This window comes from Eimeria tenella, genomic scaffold, assembly GCF_000499545.2.
Source record: "Eimeria tenella Houghton genomic scaffold, Eth_scaff32, whole genome shotgun sequence".
Lineage (NCBI taxonomy): Eukaryota > Apicomplexa > Conoidasida > Eucoccidiorida > Eimeriidae > Eimeria > Eimeria tenella.
This window is the reverse complement of record NW_013543049.1, coordinates 163,603-189,152: the sequence shown is the minus strand read 5'-3', so window position 1 is coordinate 189,152 and position 25,550 is coordinate 163,603. Positions and strand designations below refer to the sequence as shown.

Sequence of the window (25,550 nt, the reverse complement as noted above, 5' to 3'; positions counted from 1 at the left end):
CAACAGCTGCTGCTGCTGCTGCTGCTCGCTGTTTCTGAGCAGCCACAGGCTTTGCTGCAACGATTCGACGGGCTGCTGCAGCTGCGGACTTGCCGCTGCAGCTGAAGCAGGAAAGCATATGCTGCTGGCGCTGATGCTGCTGCTGCTGCTTTCGCTGTTGCTGCCCTTGATGCTGCTGCTCTCCCCTATGCTGTATTCGTTGCTGCTGCTGCTGCTGCTGCTGCTAGAGACCAGCTTCCGAGGCAGGCCGGAGCTTCGGCGTGCAAAGGGAGAGACTTGCCGATACTGTGGCATCTGCAGCAGCACCTGCTGGTTCTGCTGCTGCTGCTCCTGCTGCTGCTGCTGTCGTTGTACAGGGGAGCTTAAAATTTGCTGCTTCTGCTGCAGCGGGTGCTGCAGCTGCTGCTGCTCTCGCAGCAGCAGAGAAGACAGCCTCACAGTCAGAGCACTTCTTTCCTTCGGAGGCTCCAAGGGTTGGAAGGACGCCATGAGGCTGCTGCTGCTGCTGCTGCTGCTGCTGCCGCTGGTGGCGGCAGCAGCAAGCACTGCAGCGCCTGGCTCGGTCTCTTTCTTCTGCAGAGGCAAGAATGCCTTCTGCTGCTCCTGCTGCTCTTTGTGCTGCTGCAGCAGCAAATGGTGTTGCTGCAGCAGCAGCTGCTGCTGTTGCTGGTTAACCCACGGCGGCTCGAAGGGCTTCCGGGGCTGCTGCTGGCTGGTTGCAGGTTGGTTTGTTTGATCCTGCTGCTGCAACGGCATTGGCTGCTGCCGCTGCTGTTGCTGTTGCGGCGGCTGCTGCTGCTGCAGCTGCTGCGGCTGCGGCTGGCGCTGCAGCTGCTGCTGCTCATGCACATGCAAACGGGGCAGCTGTTGCTGCTCAAGCGGCGATTGCTGCTGCGGTAGCTTTTGTGGCTGCTGCTGCTGCAGCAGCGGCTGCTGCTGCAGTTGCTGCTGCTGCTGCATTTGTTGGTGCTGCTGATGCGGCTGCTGCGGCCGCTGCAGCCATGCTTTTTTCACAGTTGCAACTTGTCTTGGCATCTGCTGCTGCACTGGCTGCGACGGCTGCTGCTGCTGCTGCAGCTGCTGCTGCAGTTGCTGCTGCTGAAGAAGCAACTGCTTTGCGGGTTCCTCGTGTGGCGGATTCATTCTCAACAGCAAAGCCGACAGGTCAGACTTTTGGTTTGCTGCAGTTATTGCTGCATCAGCTGCTGCAGTTGCTGCTGCTGCTGCGGCTGCAGCCCCACGGAATCAACTGGGCCGGTAGCGTCGCTTGCTGCTGCAGCAGTTGCAAAAGCGTTTGCTGCTGCAGCTGTTGCAGCAGCTGCTGCAGCAGCAGCTGCTGCTGCAGCAGTTAGCCGCTGCTGCACCAGCGAGGAGCCCCACAAGCTTCGAACGTCACGTGGGCTTGGTTCGTCACTCCCTAGAATCCCAAGGCGCCGCCTTGCCGTTTCGGCTGTAGCAGCAGCAGCAGCTGCTGCTGCTGCTGGTGACTGTGCGGCTGCTGCTGCTGCCGCAGCCCGAGGGTGCAGACCCTCCAATAACACTTGAAGACACAAGACTAAGTTTTTTGGGCAAGGAACGCTGCTGCTTTTTTTATCAGCAGGAGGCGCTGCTGCAGCAGCGCGTCAAGCAGCGGTCGGCTGCGGAAGCTGCTGCAGCGGCTGCTGCTGCTGCAGTGTTGTGCAGCTCTTTCTGAGCTCTGTCTGCATTAACTACTAAAAATTAAAAAATAATTTGGCTAAATTTATTTGAAACAACTCAAAGTGAGAGCTTCCCTGTCACTACAGCCGAACGAGGAGCCCCAGTGCCACGAGTCAACGACCGCTGCCGACTTGGGGGGGCGGCGTTGCTACCTTGGCTTCTTTTCGAGTTTAATTGCACTTCAAAACCTAATTAAAAATATAATAATGAATAAATAAATAAATAATTGGGAAATCCAGATAAACAAATTCTCCTCTTGAGCAAGGAAAACTCCAGATTCCACTGAGTTCGGTCTGGGGGCCTCGGCTGCTACTCAGGCTGCTGCAGCAGCTGCTGCTGCTGCTGCTGCAGCAGCTGCTGCTGCTCGAGCAGCTGATACGCTGATCTGGTGCATAGGGCCCACAAAAACCTCTTAAATCTTATCAACAACCTCTTAAATATCATAAATTGTAACTGCTGCAGCACTCAGCTCCTAAAGAAACAGCTCCACGGCTTTCCTCAGGCCTGCTGCCTCTCTGCTGCTGAGCCCCTGCAAGCACCGAAAGGTTTCCCAGAGGGTTTTGAGGGGCCCCAGAGGGTTCTGAGGGGCCCCCAGAGGATTTTGAGGGGCCCCCAAAGGGTCCTGAGGGGCCCCCGAAGTGTCCTGAGGGGTCCCCAAAGGTCCTTAGGGGCCCCCAAAGGTCCTGAGGGGCCCCCAAAGGGTCCTGAGGGGCCCCTGGAGGGTCTTGAGGGGCCCCCAGAGGGTCGTGGGCGGCCCCTAAAGGCTTAATGCTTGAAACCTAGGGTTGAGGGTTGAAGGTTTAGGGTTTAGAGTTTAGGGTTTAGAGTTTAGAGTTTAGAGTTTAGGGTTTAGAGTTTAGAGTTTAGAGTTTAGGGTTTAGGGTTTGCGAAATCTGGACATCAAGGGCCCTATCTAAAGGGGCTCTTTAGGGTTTAAGGATTAGTTGGAAGCCCGCGAGGCCTTAGGCTCATATTCAATATTTTTATTTTAAAATTAATTTGTCTTTTATAAAAATAAAATTTATTTTTAAAAATAAAAATAAAATCTGCTACTGCCCACTGCAGCAAGCAGCACTTTTGCTGCTGCCTAAATCAGTTTGCTGCAGCTGCTGCGCTGCGCCCCACAGCCTGCCGGCCCAGAGGCCTGCTGCTGCAGCGTGCTGCAGCAGCTACTTGGGGCAGCTGCCGGCTGACCTGCTGCTTTGTTTGCTGCTGCAGCAAACAGTTTGCTGCTGCAGCAAACAGCCTTCAGCGAGCTTGCTGCTGCAGCTCTTCTTCTTAGCTGCAGCAGTTAAACAGACTCGAAGCCGCTGGCTAGGGATTAGGGTTTGAAGCCTGGGGTTCACAAGGGCTCAGCTCTCATTTAGGGTTTAGGGTTTGCACTGAGGGTTTAGGATTTGGCTGGGCTGCTGCGTACAGTGCAGCAGCAAAAAGAGGCTCAAGCTCCCCAAATAATAAACCCAGGTGGACCCTGGGGGGCCCCTAAGGGCCCCCTGGGGGCCCCTAGGGGCCCCCAGGTGGCCATTAGGGGGCCGCTAGGGGCTCGTAGGGGCCCCTAAGGGTCCCGTAGGGCCCCTCGAGGGGCCCTGGGGGGCCCCCGGGGGCCCCTAGAGGCCTTGGGGGAGCTCACACTGGGCAGAGCATTTCAGCTCTCAGGCTTAGTTAACTTACTTTTCTGAAACCGGGATAAAGGGCCCTGTTTACGTCAGCTAGCCAGCTAGCTAGCTAGCCAGCTAGCTAGCTAGCTAGCTAGCTATCTATGTAACTAGCTATGTAGTTAAGTCTGTAGCTAGCTGTGTGGCTGCCTGGACGGATAGATAGTTAGCTAGATAGCTAGCTGGATGGCTAGCTAGATAACGAGTTGGCTAGCTAGCTAGAACGGTAGCTACATAGCCAGCTAGATAGCTAGTTGGCTAGCTAGCTAAGCAGATAGCCAGCTAGCCACTAACTGGAGCTCCTTAGCTGGGCTCAGATCTTCTTTGTTGGTTCTAAGAACTTCAAATATAGAGGACAATAAAAGCAAAAGGATGAAAATGAAGGTGAGCCACATTAGCCTGTAGAGGGAAATTTCAAGAAAAGACTTTTGGGGCTGCAAGAAGCCCTAAAGCCTTTAATTTATTTAAAGAATGTTCCCAGAAAAATTCAAAGAAGCATTTTGAGTGATTTGTGGGGCCAAAAAGGAAGTTTAAGCTGCTTTTGAGGGGCCCCAAGACACTTTTCGAGGGCCTCTGAAGCAGCTTTTAGGGCCTTTTGCTGCAGAGTTCTGTGTCATTTAAGTGTCTGCTGCTGCTCAGAGCCCAAGAGGAACAATTTGCAGCTTTTGGACCGAAACGTGGCAGCAAAGAAGCCGGAAAAAAGGAGTGAATCTGGGGTGTCTAGACAGCTTGCTTGCCACTTCGGGACCCGAAACACGAGAAGTAGATCATATAGGACCGGAGTTGAGGCATGAAGCTGCAGTCATTAAGGAAGAATAAGAGAAATAAAGCAATAAAGAATAAAAATAACAAAGAATTTGAACAATAAAGCCACGAATATTAAAAGGAGTTATCAAAATTCAGAACACCTAGGTCCTACTGGGATTTGAACCCAGGTCGGCGGATTCAGAGTCCGCAGTGCTAACCACTACACCATAGAACCGGGAGCCGCTGAATCTTCTTGGCGCGTCAATTCAAATATTTCAAATCCAGAAAAAGTGGCAAAAGAAATTAAAAACAAAACCAAAAATGCGAAATTAAAAACATTTAATTTAAAATTTGAATCTCAAGTTGCAGCTTTCCGCTGCTGCTGCCCCAGCGTCGCCTCTTGCGCGGGCTGAAACGCCTTTCGGAAAAAAGTTCTGTTTTGTCCTTAAATGAATTAAAAAGGGCAAATGAAGCAAAAACAGGATTAAATTAATTAAATTTATTATCTTTTGTTTCAAAATTGATATCTTTTGCCTTCCTGCAGTTCTTTTTGAATATGTTGGAGCGAAGATTGGAGTGTGTGCAGGGGCTCTCGGTTCTGTGGTGTAGTGGTTAGCACTGCGGACTCTGAATCCGCCGACCTGGGTTCAAATCCCAGTAGGACCTGTTGAAGCACTTTTATAACATGTTTAAAATAGTATTTATGTTGAAAATAATAATTGTTTCGCTGCATGCGGCGATATCAGTGTTTATTAGCATTTCTTCTTCACTGCAAGCGCTCCTCTGGGGGGTGAGCGCACTGCCAGTTGCGTGCAGCTGGAAGTTGAATTCCGTGCATGTCTGCTGGGCGCAGCGGCTGGCTCCGGCGTTTTAGAGGTTTTTTTGAATTTAATTCACAAAAATATAATTAAATAAAAAAGAATAATGCACAGAATGCAGCAACAACAGCTGAATCAGCCGAAGCCTCACCAGAAAGGCTGCAGCAGCGCTCCGCAGCTGCACCTGAGCCGCTCGCAGCGCTCGCAGGGTTCAAAACGCATTTAAAGTACTTATAAAGGCGCGATTTGACATTTTAAAATGAAAAGAAACGTTTATTTTCTTGTTTGGCGACAAGACAAAGGCGGGGTCATGTGATATCGCCACAATTTGAATGAGCCGTGCCTGTGCTGCTGTGCTGCAGCAGCAGGTTCACCGCCTCCTTGGTGGGACGATCTCTGCGCAAAACGAAGTGCCAATCACCTTTAAATTAAATGTTTTTAATTAAATATTTAGTTGAATTGTTTTCTGAAATGTGTTCACGAGTCCGTGGACCTCGGCGGCGCTGGTCGGCTCAGCCACCGCGGCGGCAGCAGCCGCTGCTGCTGCTGCTGACGTGCTGCGCCTAAAGCTGCTTCACAAATTGACTTTTTCCCTTTTGCGCTTTTGCAATTTGCTTTTAATTAACTATTTCATTCTTAAAAGTTGCACAGGCGGTTCCCCGAGGCACCCCCTTTCCGTGTCACGTCCTGCTGTCGCCTGCGGCCGGAGTGGACCAGTGGACCACTGCTTGTCTTGACCTGCTCCTGTCCTTCCTTTAATTTTGTTTAAGCTTTAAACGCAGTAGACATCTCTATTTTGTGTTCTTTTGTGTCTTTCCGTGTAGTAGGCGGCGCAACTCTCCAAGAGCTCAGCCCTAGCAGCAGCAGCAGCAGCAGCAGCGCCGCCTGCGGGGACACAAGCGCAGCAGCAGCAGCAGCAGCAGCGCCGCCTGCGGGGACACAAGCGCAGCAGCAGCAGCAGCAGCAGCAGCAGCAGCTTGGCCAGGAGACAAAGATCTCCAGCTCCAGCCCCTCCCCACACCCGCCACTGACACCGCCTGCAGGCAGCCCTAGGCCTGGGGTGTACGTACACCTCAACCCCAATGGCGCAACCTGCAAACGCAGCTGCCTCAAGAAGGCAGTGGGCCACGCGGCTCCAGACCACTCTCAACGCAGAGCGCGCGCAGGAGCAGCAGAAGCATGAGCAGCAAGACTACCAGCAGCAGCAGCAGCAGCAGCAGCAAGAGGGAAGGCGGGGGGCACGCGGGCGATCGCCCAGCCTTCGCCGCATCGGCGAACTCTTTAAGAAATTTATCGGACCTTCAGAAAGCCACCAAAGGGCTGACACCCACCCCAGCCACAGCAGCAACGCAGCAGCAGCAGCAGCAGCAGCAGCAGCAGCGCCAGAACCTGGCGCTGCACGCCCAAGAAGCCGATCCCTCTCAGTAGAGCAATTCCTTAGACGGCTGCTGCCTTCTCCTGCAGCAGCAAAACCGCGGCGGCCAGAGACGGCGCAGTGTGCTGCTGCTGCCGCTGCTGCTGCTGCTGCAGCGGCGGCTGCAGCAGCAGTGCAGTGTGCACAAGAGGAGAAACGCGAGCCTCTTCGGCCCACAGAGGAGCAGCAGACTCAGATGCCACATGTAGAACGATCACAGGAGCAGCAGGAAGAGCAGCAGCAACAGCAGCAGCAGCAGCAGCAGCACAACCCACTGCGTGGCAGGGCGCAGCAGCGCCACATGCAGGGCAGCAAACCGACCCGCAGCGGCTGCAGCAGGAATGCACCAGAAACTGGAGCTGCTGCTGCAGCGGCCGTTGCTGCAGCCGCTGCTGCTGCAGCAGCTGCAGCAGCTGCTGGTGCAGCTGGCGCTGGCTCGCATGAAGGCGCCAGTGTGAAGCCCCCTAGCTACAGAGCGAGTGCAGCAGCAGCAGCGGCTGCTGCTGCTGCTGCTGCTGCAGCGCCTGCAGCAAGCAGCAGCCGAGCACCCACGCAACAGCAAGACAGGCAACGTCGTGCGCCTTCGACTCCGCTGTTGGGGGCGCGCTGCAGCAGCAGCAGCAGCAGAAGGCAGCAGCGTCCTCCTTGTCCCCCTCAGCAGCATTCGTTTGCTGCTGAGGAGCCGCAGAGCAGCAGCAGCAGCAGTAGCAGCAGCAGAGACAGCTGGCCTGAATCGGAAGACTGCGGCTGCGGCAGAGCCGGCGCAGCAGACGGCGCGGGCGCAACAGCAACTGGCAGCAGCAGCAGCAGCAGCAGCAGCCCCCGCTGCGCTGCAGCAGCAGAAGAGGTTCTGGTGGTCGAAAGAAGAACGACCCAGATCACCACCATTACCACCACCATCACTGCGCAGCCAGAAGCAGGCAGCAGTAGCAGCAGCACAGTCTTCCGCAGCAGCGAGGAGTGCACGGTGGACGAGCTGCAGCAGCAGTGGAGCTTCTGCAGCAACAACGGCAGCAGCAGCAGCAGCAGCGCGAACGCAAACAGCAGCAGCAGCAGCAGCGGCTGCTGCCCGAACGCTGCAGCAGAGCCGCCTCAGGACGTACACCAACATACGCCCGGCTTCGTGGAAGAGATCGACTCCTGCGAAGCGGAGCACCAGCAGCAGCAGCAGCAGCAGCAGCAAAGCAAGGAGGCTAGGGCCTGGCTTTCAGAAAGCCCTGCTGCCAGCACAACAGCTTCTGTGCAGTCTCCTTTTTCTCCTCCCCAAGTGAGCCCCAAGGTCCTAGCACAGAAGCAGCAGGAGCTGCAGCAGCAGCAGCAGCAGCAGCAGCAGCAGCAACAGCAGGTGCCGCCTCTACCACTGGGCCACTGCTGCCCTGCTGAAGCGGAAAGGAGACCCGCTTCTTCTACGCCATCATTCCAGCAGCAGCAACAGCAGCAGCAACAACTGCAGCAGCAACAGCAAAGCTTTTCTGACACTCCGCTAGAGGCAGCTCTTGAGTCTGGCCAGCAGGAGCAGCAGCAGCAGCAGCAGCAGGACGAGCAGCTTCTATTGACAGCAGTACCGATTGAGGCAGACAGCTTCGTTGCTGCTGCTCCTTTACCATGGGAGTTTCCTCTGCCACCGCAGCAGCAGCTGCCCCCGCAACAGCAGCAGCTGCTGCCGCAGCAGCAGCAGCTTTTGTTTCCCCCACAGCAGCAGCTGCTGCCGCCGCAGCAGCAGCTGCTGGTTCCTCCTCCGCAGCATCAGCTGCCGCAGCAGCAGCACCTGCTGGTCCCCCCGCAGCAGCATCAGCTGTCACCGCAGCAGCTGCTGCTGCCGCCGCAGCAGCAGCAGTATCAGCTGTCGCCGCAGCAGCAGCTGCTGGTTCCGCCGCCTCCGCAGCTGTTGCCACCGCAGCTGCTGCTGCCCCCGCCGAAGCAGCAGCAGCAGCAGCAGCCGCAGCTGCTGTTCCCGCAGCAGCCGCAGCAGGAGCTGCAGCAGCCGCAGTTGCAGGAAGGATTGACTCAGCCTCTGTGTTCTGCGTTTCCCTTACTACCGCAGCAGCAGCCGCAGCAGCAGCAGCAACAGCAGGCTTGCCAGCTTCCGCATGAAATTCAAAAAGAGGTGCCGCAGCAGCAGCAGAAGGGAAACCAGCAGCTTCTCATGTCGACTGAAACGCTGCAGCAGCAACTACAGGAGCAGCAGAAGCTGCTCAAGTACCAGCAGGAGCTTTTAGAGGCGCAGCAGCAGCAACTGTGGCAGCAGCAGCAACAGCAGCTGCTGCTGCAGCGGCAGCAGCTCAAGGCCCCCCGTGTCCGCCCCTTCTCATATAATGTCTCTGCTGCTCCCCCGGGCATATTTGCGGGGCCCCCCGACCCGCTGCTGGTGACCATTCGCCCGGGGGCTACGCGCCGAGCTGCTGCTGCTGCTGCTTCTGCTGCTGCATCAGCCGCTGCAGAAGAAGCAGCGCCAAAGGATCAATCAGCCGCGTACCAAATCAGCTTTTCTGCGGCAGAAGACCAGCAGCAGCAGCCAGAGCCGCAGCAGTCGCAGCAGCCGCAGCAACAGCAGTCGCAGCAGCCGCAGCAGCAGCAGCAGCCAAAGCAGCAGCAGCCAAAGCAGCAGCAGAAGCTGGTGCCCTGCGTTGCTGGCCGCCGGGGGGGCTCTCGCACGCCCAAGCGGGTGAGCTGGGCAGAGAGCGCAGCAGCAACAGCAGCAGCAGAAGAAGTGGACGAGTTGCCGGGTTTTGCTGCAGCATCTGCTGCTGCTGCCTCTGCCTTTACCCTTGCAGAGCAGCAGCAGCAGCAGCAGCAGCAAAAGAGAGAAGTGTTGCTGTCGCCGTCCTCAGGAAGCACAACAGGAACACCACCAACTGCCTTCGACAGCAGCCCCAGTGCTGCTACTATCAGCACTGACGGTGTTTCTCTGAGCTACTAAAGCTGTTGCTGCTGCTGCTGCAGCAGCAGGAGTTTCAAGCAGCAGCAGGGTCTGCTGCAGCAGCAGCAGGAGCATGCTGCAGCAGCAGCGCTTTGTTGCTGCTGCTGCAGCAGTGCCCATACCCGAGACCCGAAGTGGAAAGCAGTAGAAGCAACACATCATGCGGAACAATAGACACCTGGCCTAGCCGCAACAAACCCTAAACCCTAAACCCTAAACCCTAAATCCGAGACTGAAAATGAGATCTGGAGGCTTCAAAGGACAAAAAGAAAGCGAAGGGCACTAAAAGGGTTTAATTTTTTGCTGAAGAGCTCCGCTGGAGGATCTGCTGCTGGGCTTACGGGGTTTCGTTCAAGTTGCTGCAGGTGCTGCTGCAGCTGCCTCCACGGCGCATGAATTGTATTCAACTCTGCAGTTTTTTGCCTTTACTTTTATAGTATAATATATATAATATTATATATATATAATAAATGGACTCTTTAGAAGTGCAGCGGAGGCGGCGCAACGAGCCTTCTGTTCCTCTTGACTCTGTGTCGACTTTTGCAATTTGCACCTCGGCCACCATCAGCGGCTCCAGCTCTGCCTCGAGTGGACATTCAATTTCATTTTTATTTTTAATTATTCCGCTTTTGCATACAACAGAACTTCGACTAATAAAGCCTTATTTCGAGCCCTGGGAAGCCACTCAGCAGTGCGAGCGCTGCGTTTCAAGCCGAACTTGAAATCCATTTCAGATAAATGCAGCCCAAGGGCCGCTAAATGCTGCATTTCCCGCTAAAGTTGGCTAGTTTTGCGGCTTTTTCGTTCAATAAATGTCTGTCGGCACTCCCAGGAGAGCCTCTGTGTGCTGCAGTTGCTGCTGGAAGACTGAGAGGCGCTTGGCTGGGGGGCTGCATGTCTTTGGTGAAGCCTCTGCAGTTTGTCTCGGCTCTGTTGTTTTGCAGAGAAGATGAAAGAAGATAAAAGAGGATGAAAGAAGATGAGGCTTAACGATTTCAAGAAGTAGGGAAGAACGCGGGCAGCGTTGGCTGCAGCAATTCCTGCAGGAACTGCAGTAGCGCAGCAACATCGATCTGCGCATGGCAGAACGCAGCAGAACGAGCTCCCGGGAACTGTTTGGAGCATTTCCCGGGTCTTTTTTGGGATTTTTGAGTTTTTAGAAATGAATTGTCGCGCAGTCGAGCCCCAAGATGGACCAGTACGAGTGTTCCGTCTGTTCTGAAAACTGCTGCTACAGCCCCGACAGAAAGCTGTACAGCTCTGACGTCTGCTCCCACAGAATCTGCGAAAACTGCCTCCAGCAGCAATTTGGCGGCGGCATTGGGGCAATTTTGCCGACAGCGAAGGGGAACTGCCCAGTGTGTCAGCGGGCCCTCACGCGGGCCAACTACGTCCTCACGGAGCCGGATCTGGACCTTTTCGCGGTGGAAAAGGAGGTTAGAAAGCGCGTCAACGACGCGTAAGTGCCAAAAAAGGCAAAATTAAAGAAATTGCTTTTTAATTTGCCCTTTAATTGCCGCTTTCCACCAGATTTCCCCTCGGCCAGCGTCGGCCGTTTTGCAAAATAACAAAAGTGAGCGCGCACTGGCGCCATCGCAGCTGCGGTGTACGTACACCTGACGCAGGCTGAATGCACTCCGCGACAACTTCGAGAACACTCCGGCTTACAATGACTATTTGGAGGAAAAGGAAGAAGCCAGTGCGTTCATTTCAACTCCAGATCCCTCTAAATGCCTTCTTGCTTCCATTTAATGCTGCAGCTTTTGCTTACTTGTTCCCGAAAGCAGACCTGCCTGCGGTCATGCAGCTGCTTAGCTGCTGCTGCTGCTGCTGCTGCTGATGCTGCTGCAGTTTATGAACTGGTATATGGCACGGATGAGCAGCTGAAGCGGCGGCTTGAGAACCGTCTTCGGGAGTTGGAGGGCCACGGGCGGGCGCAGCCGCAGCACGTGCAGCAGAAGCAGCAGCAGCAGCAGCAGCAAAACTCCGAAGCAAGAGCAGCACTGCGGGTTCGGAAGATCAAAGAGATTGTCAAGAAGGAAGGAAACTTCTACGAAATCGTCAAGTTGAAGCCGCTGGGCAGAAACCTCAAGTCCAGCGACGAGTCCTACGTACATGTGCGTCCCAGCAGCAGCAGCAGCAACAGCAGCAGCAGCAGCAACAGCAGCAGCAGCAGGAGTAGCAGCAGCAGCAGCAGCAACAGTAGCAGCAGCAGGAGTTCGCTTCGCTGCAGTTTGGAAGCAAAGCGAGCAGTTAGCTGTGTTCTTCCTCCCTAGCAGCAGCAGCAGCAGCAGCAGCAGGTATGTTTGTGCGCAGGCGTTGGAGCGGCAGTACTCTTCGTTGTTTCAGTCTGCTGCAGCAGCAGCGCAGGTGGCAGCAGCAGCAGCAGCAGGCAGCGACGGAGCGAGGCCGCTAGATGCTGCAATAAGAGAAGACCAAAACATTCCCCGGAGAAAATATTTAAATATAAATGATTTCGAAAGAGCAGCAGCAGCAGCAGGCTACGGCCCCGAAGTGTACAGACACCGCGGCCGCCAGGAACTCAGCGCCATCCTCTTCGCCCTCTGACGCTGCAGCAAGTGCTGCTGCAGCACTTGCTGCAGTACTTGCTGCAGCACTTGCTGCAGCACTTGCTGCAGCACTTGCTGCAGCACTGGCACTTGCTGCAGCACTTGCTGCAGCACTTGCTGCAGCACTTGCTGCAGCACTCGCTGTAGCACTGGCACTTGCTGCAGCACTTGCTGCAGCACTTGCTGCAGCACTCGCTGTAGCACTGGCACTTGCTGCAGCACTTGCTGCAGAACTTGCACTTGCTGCAGCACTTGCTGCAGCATTTGCTGCACGAGCTGCAGTATTTGCTGCAGTAGTTGCTGCATCAGATGCGCTGCAGCAAGCAGCTCCCTTCGAATCTCCTTTTTCTCGGAATAAGGAGGGTTTAGGGTTTAGGGTTTAGGGGCTTGGCTGCTCTTTTGTTTTTTGTTCCCCAATTCTTTTTTGCAGCTGCAGCTGCGTTTTAGCTGCAACTGAGTTCATGCTGCAGCAGCAGCACCTGCAGCAGTTGCAGCAGCAACAGCAGCAGCAGATAGCGCTGCTGCTGCTGCTGCAACCTCTCGACTCCAGGAAATGTGGATTTCTGTTTGTGGACGCAAAACTGAGACAATAAATCTAAACAAATAAATAAATAAATAAAATAAAATAAATAAATGATAATAAGAGTAGTAAACAAATAGACACGCCAGTCCTTGTTGCTGCTGCAGCAAAGGCGCCTCCGCTGTTCTGCGGTGCTGCAGCTGCTTTGTGCTGCTGCTGTTGCTGCTGCAGCTGCTGCTGCTGCAGCTGCTGCTTCGTCGCTGTTGCTGCTGCAGCTGCTGCTTTGCTGCTGTTGCTGCTGCTTTTGCTGCCGCAGCAGCAGCCTTGCTTCTGCTGCAGATGTGCAGCAGCGCTGCTGCTGCAGCAGCGCTGCTGCTTCAGCAGCGCGGCGACAAGATGCGAAGCAAACCCTAGGCCGTAAACCCTAAACCCTATTTTAGGGTTTAGAGGAGCACCAAGCCAATATCTTTGTGCAGCAACTGCAGCAGCAAACCATTTCAAATACATTAATTGAATTAAATTAACTTCATCAAAACATTTAATTAATCCAATTAAATAAAAATAAATTCATTCTATTTATTTGACCTTTTTAATAATTCAAAATTAAGCCAATTTAATTCATTTCTAATTGTCGCACCGCCACCAATTAATTGCAAATTAAATAAATAATTTAAATTAAATTAAATTGAATTAAATAATTAAATCGAATTAAATAATTAAATTGAATTAAATAATTAAATTAAATTAAACTAAACTGATTTTAAATCTCTTATTCAATCACCGGAGAGCAGCGCCAGTTGTAAAGGTAATACCGCAGAAACCCGTCGCCAACTCCAAACTTCAATTCCTGAAAACCCCAAACCCTAAACCCTAAACCCTAAACCCCAAACCCTAAACCCCAAACCCTAAACCCTAAACCCCAAGAGAGCCAATTCGCCTTCAGACCCACGCTAAAACCTCCCTAAACCCTAAACCCCAAGCCAACAGGATTGCTGTGGCTACGCAGTCGCCCAAACCCTTAACCCTAAACCCTAAACCCTAGCTCTTTGGCGAAGGGGCTTTAGTGGCAGTAACTGGCAAACAAGCAAATATAGGAAATAAAGAAATAAAACAAAGGAAAAAATAAAAGAAATAAAGAAAGGAAATAAACAAATAAGATAAACAAATAGATAAATAAAAACATATAAAAATAAATAAAAATAAATAAGTAAATAGATAAATAAATGACTTGCCTCCACGAAGGTTTTATTTTCCATTACATCCAACGCGTTAAATACGTCGAAGTCTCTGCAGCAAAAAATAAATAAATACATAAATAAATATTAAAGTAAATAAATAAATGAATTAATTAATTAATTAATGATAAATTGAACAAATAAATAAATAAATAAATAACGAAACAAATAGATTAATTAATTAATTAATAGCAAAAAAGACAATAAATAAATAAATGAAAAGAAATGAAGACTTGAAAATAAACAGAATGGAATAAAGCGAAAAAATAAGTCTTCAAAAAAGGCCCCTTTTGTAGCAGCTTCCTCCTCTTTACTTATTCAATTTTATTATTTTATTTATTTATTTTATTATTTATTTATTTAATTATTTAATTATTTAATTTAATTCAATCAATTAATAATTTTATTAACTTTGTTTATTTATTGCTTTCTGTATCTTTTCTCATCAATTTCTTTTTTTCTTTTCTTAATTTTAAAATTCTTCTCCCTTTCCACTTTGACTTTCATCAATTCCCCTTTCTTAAATTCCCCTTTATTCATTTAAATTATACTTCTAATTAATATATTTAATTAAATTAAATTAAATTAGTTAAACTAAATTAAATTAAATTACATTTAATTAATTAATTTAATTAAACTAACTTTTGTTTGGCGAGGCAAAGGGCGTCTTGCATAAGTTCTTTCAGCGGCACCGAAGTGGCCACGTTGTAAAAAGAATAAGCAGCCTTTAAAAACAAATAAATAATAAATAAATGGTAAATAATAATAAATAAATAAATAAATAAATAAATAAATAACTAAATGGAGAAATGAATAAATGGATAAATAAATACACTATTAAGTAGAATGATTAATTGAATTGGATAGTTGATTGATTAATTTGTTTGTAAATAAATAAATAAATAAATAAATAAATTACAAACAAATTTCACTAAAAATAAAAGAATGAGCAATTAATTAACTAATTAATGAATATATAAGTACAGAAATAAATAGGTAATTAAAACAAATAAATAAACAAATAAATAAACAAATAAATAAACGACTAAACAAACAATTAAACAACAAACAATAAAAATAAATAAAACAGTTAAAACAAAACAAATACGCTAACAAACAAAAATAGACTAAAATAAGTAAATAAAATGAATTAAGACAAATAAATAATCAAAGTAGATTGAAACAAACAAATTAACTATTTGAAATAAATAAACAAATAAATAAATAAGTAAAATAACTTGAAAGAAGCAAATAAAACAAGTGAATAAATAAACAAACAAATAAACAAATAAACAAATAAAACGAATTCAAACAAACAAATAAAGAAACAAATAAACTAATAAATAAATAAATGATAGATAAATAAATAAATTAATTAATTAATTAGTTAGTTAGTTTATTTATTTTTTAATAAATAAATAAATAAATAAATAAATAAATAGATAAATAAATAAATAAATAATCTCACTTTGACTTCTTTGTGTTTTCTGTGTCCAATTACAGAAGAAGGCAATTCGTAAAAAGAAATTAAATCCGTCACTTCTCCTGCAACAATTAACTCATTCTATTTATTTATTTATTTATTTATTTATTTGTTTGTTTGTTTATTTATTTTAGTTTATTTTAATTTATTTTAATTTGTTTTAGTTTGTTGTAGTCTTAGTTTGTTTTAATTTGGTTTAATTCTTATATTAGTTCATTTCAATTTATTTGAATTTATTTTAATCCATTTTTGATTTATTTTTAAATTTATTTTGAATTTTTAAAAATTTACTTTCAATTCTTTTTAATACATTTTAATGAATGATTAAATTGATTTTCAGTGATAATTGAATTGATTCAAATTTAAATTTATTTAAATTTATTTAAATTTATTTTAATAAATTTAAATGGATTTAAATGGATTTGAATGGACTTGAATTAATTTAAACTCAGTTAAATTGATTCAAATAACTTTAAATCAATTTAAATGGATTTAAATTGATTTAAGTTGATTTAAATCAATTTAAATGGATTTAAAATCAATTTAAAATGATTTAAAATGATTTAAATGTATTAATTACCTCCTTCAAGAACCTAAACATGAACAACTCCTTCTCTTGGAACTAAATCAGTTATTTAATCAATTTAAAGTGATTTTAATTGATTTAAACTCATTTAACTTGACTTAAAGTAGTTTTAATTGATTTTAATTGATTTTAATTGATTTAAATCAATTAAAATAGAAGCAAATAGACTCAAATGGATTAATTACCTTCTTTTTCCCGAACATAAACATGAACAACTCCTTCTCTTGGAACTAACCAATGAGAAATTTCTTCCTCCGAAAACACTGGGTGAAGTTTGAACTGTCTGTACACCCCAGAACCCAACCCCGCAACCTCCGCAGCCAACAAATAAATAAATAAATAAATAAATAAATAAATAAATAAAAAGGTAAATAAATAAATAAGTGAATAAATAAATAAACAAATAAATCACGTGGGAGTTGTTTCTGAAATTCGGAACTTCACCGCCCAAACCAACAGACCAAATGAACCAAATTGAACCCAACATTAATTAATTAATTAATTAATTTATTTATTTATTATTTGTTATTTATTATTTATTTACTCCAAATAATTCATCAACAACTTTTGAACTTTCGAAACGTCTCCGGCCTTCATTTCCCTCAGCCCTTCGATCGCCGGCGACTCCGCCACCTGTACGTACACCTCAAATTGAATTTCAAATTTAATTTAATTTTAATTTATTTTAATTTCAAATTTAATTTAACTTCAAATTTAATTTCAAATTTAATTTAACTTCAGGTTTAATTTCAAATTTAATTTCAAGTTTAATTTCAAATTTAACTTCAAGTTTAATTTCAAATTTAATTTGGAATTTAACTTGGAATTTAATTTCAAATTAAACTTCAAATTTAATTTGGAATTAAAATTGAAATTAAATTTGGAAATTAATTTGAGATTTAATTTGAGATTTTTGAATTGCAAAAGATTTGTTAAAGGGCCATTTAATTGAATTCAATTAAAAGCCAAAAGACTTTGATTTCGAAATACTTTTTAAATTGAACTTAAAAAGTATTTCGAAATTAATACATCAAAATGAAGCAAATCGATCAAATAAAAGAACAAAATAAATAAAATTAAATAAAATTAATGAAATAAAGTGAAATAAAATGAAATAAAATGAAATAAAATGAAATAAATGAAGCAATCGGACCCCATAAAGCTTGATGCTGCGGCCAATTGTCATTCTTTTTCCAAGTCCACTAAATCATTAAAACGCAAAAATACATCAAAATGGAACAAATTGATCAAATAAAAGAACAAAATAAATAAAATTAAGAAAATAAATGAAACAAAATGAAATAAAAAGAAATACATGAAGTGTTCTGACCCTATAAAGCTTAATACTCCGGCTAATTGTCATTCTTTTTCCAAGTCCGCTAAATCCAACTTCAATTAACTTTTTGGGATTTAAAGATCTGTGCCAATAACGGCACTCCGCCACTGGCGTCGGCAGCACAACTCCTGCAAATAAAAAACAATTTAAAACACTTTGAAGTGATTTAAAATGATTTAAAATGGTTTAAAATGGCTTAAAATGATGTAAAATGGTTTAAATGGTTTAAAATAGTTTAAAATAGGTGAAAGAATTCAATAAATGAATTTGCTGGAACTTAAAACGGAGAAAAAAGATTAAAAATGAGCGGAAAATAAAAATTCAAAGAAGACTTTCTGTGGTGCAAAGAGGTTCAGAAATAAATTTGATTATTCATTTAATTCATTTAATTCATTCAATTCATCTAATTCATTTAATTCGATAAAATACTTTTTTACTTACTTTTAATTCGTTTCAATTAATTTAATTCATTCCAATTTATTTAATTCAATTTGATCCATTTAATTCATTTTAACTTAATTCATCTTAGTTTAATTAATTAATCTGAATGAATTACTTAATTGATTGATTTGTAGTCCTTGCATTTCCAGATGGCCAAAAGATCTCGACTGAATAATTAAAATTAATTAAAAATAATTAAAATTAATTCCAATTAATTTAAATTAATTGAAGTCGATTTAAATTAATTTTAATTAAATAAGATTTATTAAATGGATTTAAATTAAATAATTTTGTTTTAATTTTGGATTCGCAAGAAAGACAAAATGCAGCAGCAGCACTAATCAACTAATTAATTAATTAATTAATTAATTTAATTAATTAATCAACTAGTTAATTAATTAATTAATCAATTAATTAAAATAATTAATCAATCAATCAAATAATTAATTAAATTAATTAATCAATTAATTAATTAAATTAATTAATCAATTAATTAATACGGTAATTAATTAATCAAACAATTAATTAATTAATTAATTAATCAATCAATTAATTAATTAATTAATTAATCAATCAATTAATTACCTGCTGTATAGACGGCCTGCCAAATGCCCTTGAGATTTACCCGCCGAGTGATTTCCTTGATAAGCACCTGTACATACACCGCAGGATGCGAAAAGTCGCACTTTCGAAAAAGCGAAAAGGCCAAAAAAGAGAATTTTGAGCGAGTTTTGGAGTTTGTTGTTTTTAAAAGATGAATGAAGGGCCAAAAGGTCCTTAAATTGAAAAAGAAAAGACAAAAATCCAAAAGGATTTCAAAAAAACTCCAAAAACCGACAAGTTCCTCACAGGAGCCAGTCTTTTGCTTCGCAGCTTCTTGTGCACACACAGAAAATTCACCTCCGCCAGCTGCAGCGTTTTGCTGCTGCAGCTCACTGCAGCAGGGCTCGCCGTAATTAGCCCCACAAGCTGCAGCAGCAGCAGCAGCAGCAGCAGCAGCAGCAGCAGCAGCAGAAGCAGAAGCAGCAGCAGCAGCACAGAAAGACCATTTTTGATATTCCTTTCTGTTTATTTAACGTGTTTGCCACTTTATTTATTTGCTAATTCAAAATTTCAAAAATAAAAAAAGATTAAAATGGCCAAATCAAAAGACCCAAAAGTGTTCTAAGAATGCGAAAAGGAAACTTAAAAGTTCCGAAAAAAGATAAAAGAAACAAAGCAGAAAAAGCAATTTCTAAGAAATAAAATAAATAAATAAATGGAAATAAACATAAATAAATAAAAATGAATAAAAGTGAAGAGAAAGAATCAAAAGAATTCCAAAAAGACCATTTCGCCCTTTGCTGCACCTCGAGCAGCAGCAAAAGAGCGCCAAAAAGTGTTTTAAAACCCCAAAAAGGGGATTTAAAAAAGGGAAGAGAAAAGAGTGCATTTAGAAGGGAAAAAGGAACAAAAAGAGACAAAAAAGAGACAAAAAGAAGCAAAAAGAAGCAAAAAAAGTTACTTTGTTGTTTGCTGCTACGCGCACGCCCACAATCCACTCCCTAAAGGCCCCCGGGGGAGTCAAAGCCCAAAACAAAAACTCCCGGCTGTAATTAAAACGAAACAAATTGTCTTCGTCTTCCACGTAGTGTTCGCTCAGCAGCCAGTACACCTGCAGCAGCAGCAGCAGTAGCAGCAGCAGCAGCAGCAGCAGCAGCGGCAGCGGCAGCGGCAGCGGCGGCGGCGGCGGCGGCAGGGGCGGCGCAGCAAGAATGGCCTTCGGCTTCCACGTAGTTCTCGTGCGGCAGCCAGGGCAGCAGCAGCAGCAGCAGCGAAAGCAGCAGCAGGAGGAGGGGGAGCAGCAGCAGCAGCAGCAGCAGCACGAAGCAACAGGAGATGCAGCAGCAAGCAGCAGCAGATGCAGTAGTAGTGAAAGCAGTCGAAGAAAACAGCAGCGAAAGCAGCAGCAGCAAAAACAGTAGCAGGGGCAGCAGCAATAGCAGCAGCAGTAGCATAAATCCGCGATAAACCCTAAACCCTAAACCCTAAACCCTAATGTCACCTCGTCCAAGACCTGCGGGTCTTCCACCGAACATTCAGACCAAATAAAACCACTTGGCAAATTGTAAGGCTCCTGCAGCAGCAGCAGCAGCAGCAACAGCAGCAAAAGCAATAGCAACAACAGCAGCAGCAGCATCAGCAAGAGCAATAGCAAGTGCAGCAGCAGCAATAGCAACAGCAACAACAGAAGCAGCAGCAACAGATGCGGCAGTAGAATAAACGAAAGTTGCAGCACTAACACGAACAGCAGCAGCAGCAGCAGCAACAGCAGCAGCAGCAAATGAATAAAAATAGTTGCATTTTACCTTTCTAACATCATCTACTGTTTTCGGAGCGTCAATAGGGCCCTCATCCTGAAAAGAAAAAAACAAACGCACTGCTGCTGCTGCTGCTGCTGCTGCTGTTGCTGCTGCTGTTGCTGCTGCTGCTGCTGTTGCTGCTGCTCCTGCTGCTGTTACTGCTGCTGTTGCTGCTGCAGCTGCTTCCGTTTCTGCTGCTGCTGCTGCTGCATTAGGAAGATAAGGCGGGATAAAGGGACAAAGGGGAGCAGAAAACGGAATTTGTTTTGCTGCAGCAGCAAATAGCGTTTTGCTGCTGGGAGTTATTTTGCTGCGGTAAAGTGAATTCCGAAGATCTTTTTGCCGGATTTGCTGCATCTTCGTCTCCGCTGGATTTCCCAAATTGCTTGATTTAAATTAATTATTCATTTATTCTCTTTTAATTCCAAAATCGAAAAAAGAATTTAAATTCATTTCCACTTTGCTGCACCTGTGGGGCCAGCGCCGCCCGCTCCGCTGCCTTCACCACTGGCTGTGTGTCCCAGAACAGGTGGGGGGCCACAGACAATCCTGAATTAAATAAATAAATAAATAAATAAATTAATTAATTAATTAATAATAAATGATAATCATTTTTTTGCAACTTGAAGGGGAGTGGAGGCTGCGCTGCAGCAAAAACGCGAAGTGCAGCAGCAGCAGCAGCAGCAAACGGGACGCAGCAGCAGCAAAAGGCGAGGCAGCAGCAGCAAAAAAAGGAGCAGCAGCAGCAAAAGGTGAGGCAGCAGCAGGAAAACGGGGAGCAGCAGCAGCAAAAGAGGAAGCAGCAGCAGCAAGAGCGGAAGGAGCAGCAGGGACAGCAGCAGCAGCAAGAGCGGAAGCAGCAGCAGCAAAAGAAGGAACACCAGCAGCAAGACGGAAAGCAACAACAGCAAAAAGGGAAGCAGAAGCAGCAAGAAGGGAAGGAGCAGCAGCAAGAGGGGGAGCAGCGGCAGCAAAAGGAAAAGCAGCAGCAGCAGCAAGAGGAGAAGCAGCAGCAACAAAAGGAAAAGCAGCAGCAGCAAGAGGGGGAGCAGCAGCAGCAAACGCAAAAGCAGCAGCGGCAGCAAGAGAAGAAGCAGCAGCAGCAAAAGAAACAGCATTAGCAAGAGGGGAATCAGCAGCAGCAAAAGAAACAGCAGCAGCAAGAGGGGAATCAGCAGCAGCAAAAGGCGAAGCAGCAGCAGCAAAAGGCAAAGCAGCAGCAGCAAGAGGGGAATCAACTGCCGCAAAAAACGAAGCAGCAGCAGCAAAAAGGGAAGCAGGAGCAGCAGCAAAAAGAATTAAGGAAATGAGCAGCAGCAAAAGAGTGGAAAGCAAATGGAATTAAATTCCAAATTAAAAAATAAAAAGAATTAAAGAAATTATAAAAACAGAAATCGAGTAGCAGCAAAAACGCCTCGAGGCGCTGAAGCAAATGATTTTAGTTGCTGCTGCTGCTGCTGTTGCTGCTGCTGCTGCTGCTGCTGCTGGGCTATTTGCTGCGGGCTGGCGAGGGAAACAAAGTGAAGAAAAGTGAAGACTGGAGTTGAGAGAAAAGTGCTTTAGAAGATTTTAAAGGGAAAAAAAGAAATTCTTTTAAAATTAATTTATTTACCTCTCATGGCTCGAGTCAAAGCTGCCGCTGAGGGCATCCCCTCCGGCATTGGGCGAGCTGTCTGGGTTTTTTGCTGCTGCTGCTGCTGCTGTTGCTGCTGCTGTTGCTGCTGCTGCTGCTGCGGATCTGCTGCTGCGTCTGCTGCTGCTGCATTTTCTTTGCAGTCTGCAGGCATTTTGGCGCTGGGGGGTCCGTGGCCTCGGGAGAAAAGCAGCAACAAGGGGCGTCCCGGAGAGTTTGAAGTTCTTAAAGTAAAATAAAATTAATTTTGGAAAAGAAGAATTCAAAAGGAGAGAAAAAGAAGAGAAAAAGAGCCCCGAACAAGTCCGATCCGATCAAAGACAGCGGGGGCCGCGGGGTTGGAGGTGGTTCCGCGCGAAGCTCGGGTGAAAACAAAGAATCCACAAATTAAATTTATCAAATTTATTAAAATAAATAATTTAATTTAATTTTAAACCGGCACACGCACTGCCAGCGCCGCATGCTGTCTGTACAGCTGGGGCTGTCGGAGCACAGGGACGGCTGCTCCCCTCTTTTTGCGCCTCTTGGCCCGTTTTTAACACTTAAAGGCGCAAATTAATTTAGTTTTTGTAATTAATTCGGTTTCGCCGTTCAATTTGACGCAGATGACGCTAAAAAGCGTTAATTTTGGCGCCGAATCGGCTCCGCAGTGCCCGCGAGTTGCTGTGTTCGTTTTGGAAACAGCAACGCCTCATCCGAAGAAACTCCGAGGAAAAGATCTCGATTTTGTGAATATCTTCCTCGAATTCTCCATTTATCTGCACTTTTATTCAATTTATTCATTTATTTTTGTCTCTTTCGGCCTTTTTAGCCCCAGAAATGCGCAGTTTCCCCTCTTCGTTCAAGTTCTGAGTTCAACTCGTGCAGACACTTGAAATTCAAGTTCGCCAAAGTCGGCAGCCAGCGGCCGCAGCGGGGTTTTAACTTCTTTTAAAATAAATAAAATAAAAGATATTTGAAATAAATTGAAATTATAAATGATTTGAATTGCAAAATCAAAGAAGTGCCAAAGAATGAATTCGGAAACACACGCAGAGCTGTTACAGGGGCTAGGAGGCTAGGGTTTAGGGTTCGGGGTTTAGGGTTTAGGGTTTAGGGTTTACGGGTTAGGGTTTGCACTCAAAGTGCGAAATGGAAAACCAAACAACTTCAGATGCATTTCATATTTATCCTATAAAGATGCCATCCGTTTGCTAACATAAGGGTTTAGCATTAGGGTTTAGGGTTTAGCGTTTAGAGTTTAGGGTTGAGGGTTTATGGTTTAGGGTTTAGGTTTAGCATTAATTAGAAAGCAAATGTGCTGGTTTGTTTGCAGCAAGAATGGATTTATTTGAATTCGTTTTAATTTTTTTTTTGATTTCTTCTTGTTCACTTTGGATAATGCAAAGAACAAACCCTAAACCCTAAACCCTAAACCCTAAACCCTAAACCCTAGATCTTGCCTTGTATTATTTATGTATTAGATCGGACTTGCTGCTGCAGCAGCCTATTGAGTCGGCCCTTCCGGAATTCGTTTTACACAGTTGCTGCTACTGCTACTGCTGCTCCTGCTGCTACTGCTGCTGCTACTACTGCTGCTGCTGCTACTACTACTACTACTACTGCTGCTGATGCTGCTACTGGTGCTGCTACTACTGCTGCTGCTGCAGCTGTCTGCTGCTGTTTAACTATTGAGCTTTGCTGGTGTTTAATTGCTGCTGCTTGCCTCTGATTTATTCATTTCAACTATTTGGACACAAAGACAAGTGAATTACAAAACTATAAAAGTTGAATTTTTTAAATTGTTTAAATGTAAGAGTTTGATTGAATTTTTAATTCCTCAACAGCAAATTGAGCAAATTAATAAAAATGAGTTTATCTTGAATTGCAATCTGAAATTGATCTCATGCCTCCATTCTTTTGGAATACAGTTTAATTTTTTTATTAAAAAATGAAAGTGGCATTTAAAGGTATTTATTTATCTCTTGTTTAATTTTATTCTCGAGTTCAGCTGTATGGGGTTTTGTAGATTTCGAGTTGGACGGAGAGCCCCGCAGCCTGCAGAAGCGGCGCTGCAGCTGAATTGTCCGCAGAAAAGAAACAAATTAACATTTGAATATTAAAAAAAAAGTTTTAAATTTATTTTAAGACAAATTTAAAATGATTTAGCGGCAACCAGTTCCAGTTTTGCATCTGCATCCCCCAGGTGTCTGTACACTGGAAGGAACCCGCGGGTCTCGCAGCCCGCGGACGAAGGCGTCACAGGTGGACGAATATTCCTTCTTCTTTCTTTATTTTTTGATTTTTACGACATTTAAATTAAATAATTAGAAATAAAAGATCGTTGGGCGAATTTAGTGGAAGATTTCGCGGGGATCAGCCTGCTTTTCCGTTGGTGGGGTTGGTGTTGCGCCGCCGCGGTTTGAGCAGTCGAGCGACTGACAGACCCGCAGCGAATCTTTTCTTTGATTTTTTGCGAAGAACTAAAAAGCATTTGATTGACTTTTAGCGTTTTCGAATTGAAGATTTGCCTTTCTCCGCTGGGCGCCGGCGCGGCCGCTCAGCTGTACAGACCCCCTAGGAAGAAAGCAGCGTATCCCCCGCAGCGCAGAACCCCTGCCTCCCACTTATTCAATTTTGAAGTCCGCAGGCCTCGCAGTTGCAGTTCTAGGAGCTCTTGGGGGCCCCTCTGCGCTCTGCTGCTAGTCCCCTCCGGCGCTGCGGCTTGCTGCAGCAGGGGGCCCCCTTCTCGCTGCCGCAGCAGCAAACCGCAGGTCGCTGCAACACCGAAGACCCTCAGTGCGCAATGAGCTCCACAGTTCAAGAAACCCGACAAGCAGCAGAGCAGCAACACCACGATGTCGTGAGCTGCCGAGACACCGCATGAGCTGCCGAGACACCGCATGAGCTGCCGAGACACCGCATGAGCTGCCGAGACACCGCATGAGCTGCCGAGACACCGCATGAGCTGCCGAGACACCGCATGAGCTGCCGAGACAGAACTTGCGGCGGTTTGTTTGGCGGCGTTGTTGACGCAGCGCGGCGAGGAGCTGCAGACGGGGCCGCTGAAGCTGGAGCACTTGCTGGCGAAAGGGCTGACGAAAAAGGACCTGGAGACTCTGCGAGAGGGTAAGCGAAGCGCCAGCGCAACCCGCCAACCAGCAGCCCCCAAACACTCCCAAACAGCGTTTGCCCCAGAAAAACCCCCAAACAGCGTTTGCCCCAGAAAAACCCCCAAACAGCGTTTGCCCCAGAAAAACCCCCAAACAGCGTTTGCCACACAAACACTCCCATACAGCGTTTGCCACACAAACACTCCCAAACAGCGTTTGCCACAGAAAAACCCCTTAAGAGCGTTTAAGAGCGTTTAAGAGCATCTGCCGCAGAAAAACCCCTTAAGAGCGTTTAAGAGCGTCTGCCGCAGAAAAACCCCTTAAGAGCGTTTAAGAGGGTCTGCCGCAGAAAAACCCCTTAAGAGCGTTTAAGAGCGTCTGCCGCAGAAAAACCCCGAAACAGCGTTTAAGAGCGTCTGCCGCAGAAAAACCCCGAAACAGCGTTTAAGAGCGTCTGCCGCAGAAAAACCCCGAAACAGCGTTTAAGAGCGTCGGCCCTGTTTGGTTGTCTGGCCAGGCGGACTCCACACGGTGGAGTGCGTCGCCTTCGCGCCGCCGAAAGCCCTGGCCGCCCTGAAGGGCCTCGGCGAGCTGCGCGCCGCCAAAGTCGCCGCCGCCGCCAGGCAGCTCTGCAGCTTCGGCTTTTGCTCCGCCCACGAGGTCTTCGCCGCCAGGCGCAACCTCATCCGCTTCACCACTGGCAGCGCCCACCTCGACGCGCTCCTCGGCGGCGGCGTCGAGACCGGTGCTGCTGCTGCTGCTGCTCCTGCTGCTGCTGCTGCTGCTGCTGCTGGGGGCGGGCGGGGGGGCTCAGCTGCTGCTGCTGCTGCTGCTGCTGGGGGCGCGGGGGGGCTCAGCTGCTGCTCCTGCTGCTGCTGCTGGGGGCGCGCGGGGGGGCTCAGCTGCTGCTCCTGCTGCTGCTGCTGGGGGCGGGCGGGGGGGCTCAGCTGCTGCTCCTCCTGCTGCTCCTGCTGCTGCTGCTGCTGCTGCTTGCAGGGAACCTGACGGAGCTGTTTGGGGAGTTTCGGACGGGGAAGACGCAGCTTTGCCACACCTTAGC

At 46.4% G+C, this 25,550-nt stretch overlaps 7 protein-coding genes across 7 annotated transcripts in view; 3 read left to right on the top strand and 4 right to left on the bottom strand.

The window, feature by feature from the left end:
* ETH_00006165 (uncharacterized protein) overlaps positions 1-1,143 on the bottom strand; it is a gene marked incomplete at both ends in the record, with an annotated part of 4,157 nt that extends 3,014 nt beyond the window's left edge. The window contains one exon of the mRNA XM_013376168.1: positions 5-1,143. Coding sequence (XP_013231622.1) covers positions 5-1,143 — 1,139 coding nt within the window. The remainder of the gene's footprint in view (positions 1-4) is intronic.
* Positions 1,144-6,000: 4,857 nt separating this feature from the next.
* ETH_00006160 (uncharacterized protein) lies at positions 6,001-9,252 on the top strand (the record flags this gene model as incomplete). Its single annotated transcript, XM_013376167.1, has 1 exon — positions 6,001-9,252. One exon carries the CDS (start codon positions 6,001-6,003, stop codon positions 9,250-9,252), a length of 3,252 nt encoding a protein of 1,083 aa, XP_013231621.1.
* Positions 9,253-10,442: 1,190 nt separating this feature from the next.
* ETH_00006155 (CDK-activating kinase assembly factor, putative) lies at positions 10,443-11,528 on the top strand (the record flags this gene model as incomplete). The annotated part of the gene is made up of 3 exons (XM_013376166.1): positions 10,443-10,711; positions 10,878-10,951; positions 11,104-11,528. The coding sequence occupies 3 exons, from the start codon at positions 10,443-10,445 to the stop codon at positions 11,526-11,528; spliced, it is 768 nt and encodes a 255-aa protein (XP_013231620.1).
* Positions 11,529-11,753: 225 nt separating this feature from the next.
* ETH_00006150 (uncharacterized protein) lies at positions 11,754-12,128 on the bottom strand (the record flags this gene model as incomplete). Its single annotated transcript, XM_013376165.1, has 1 exon — positions 11,754-12,128. One exon carries the CDS (start codon positions 12,126-12,128, stop codon positions 11,754-11,756), a length of 375 nt encoding a protein of 124 aa, XP_013231619.1.
* An 8,238-nt stretch (positions 12,129-20,366) lies between these two features.
* Positions 20,367-21,110, top strand: ETH_00006145 (uncharacterized protein; the record flags this gene model as incomplete). Its single annotated transcript, XM_013376164.1, has 1 exon — positions 20,367-21,110. One exon carries the CDS (start codon positions 20,367-20,369, stop codon positions 21,108-21,110), a length of 744 nt encoding a protein of 247 aa, XP_013231618.1.
* Positions 21,111-21,144: 34 nt separating this feature from the next.
* On the bottom strand, positions 21,145-21,552 carry ETH_00006140 (uncharacterized protein; the record flags this gene model as incomplete). Its single annotated transcript, XM_013376163.1, has 2 exons — positions 21,145-21,302; positions 21,378-21,552. The coding sequence occupies 2 exons, from the start codon at positions 21,550-21,552 to the stop codon at positions 21,145-21,147; spliced, it is 333 nt and encodes a 110-aa protein (XP_013231617.1).
* A 3,420-nt stretch (positions 21,553-24,972) lies between these two features.
* The window catches only part of ETH_00006135 (uncharacterized protein), a gene marked incomplete at both ends in the record, with an annotated part of 1,186 nt that continues 608 nt past the window's right edge, over positions 24,973-25,550 (bottom strand). The window contains one exon of the mRNA XM_013376162.1: positions 24,973-25,500. Coding sequence (XP_013231616.1) covers positions 24,973-25,500 — 528 coding nt within the window. The remainder of the gene's footprint in view (positions 25,501-25,550) is intronic.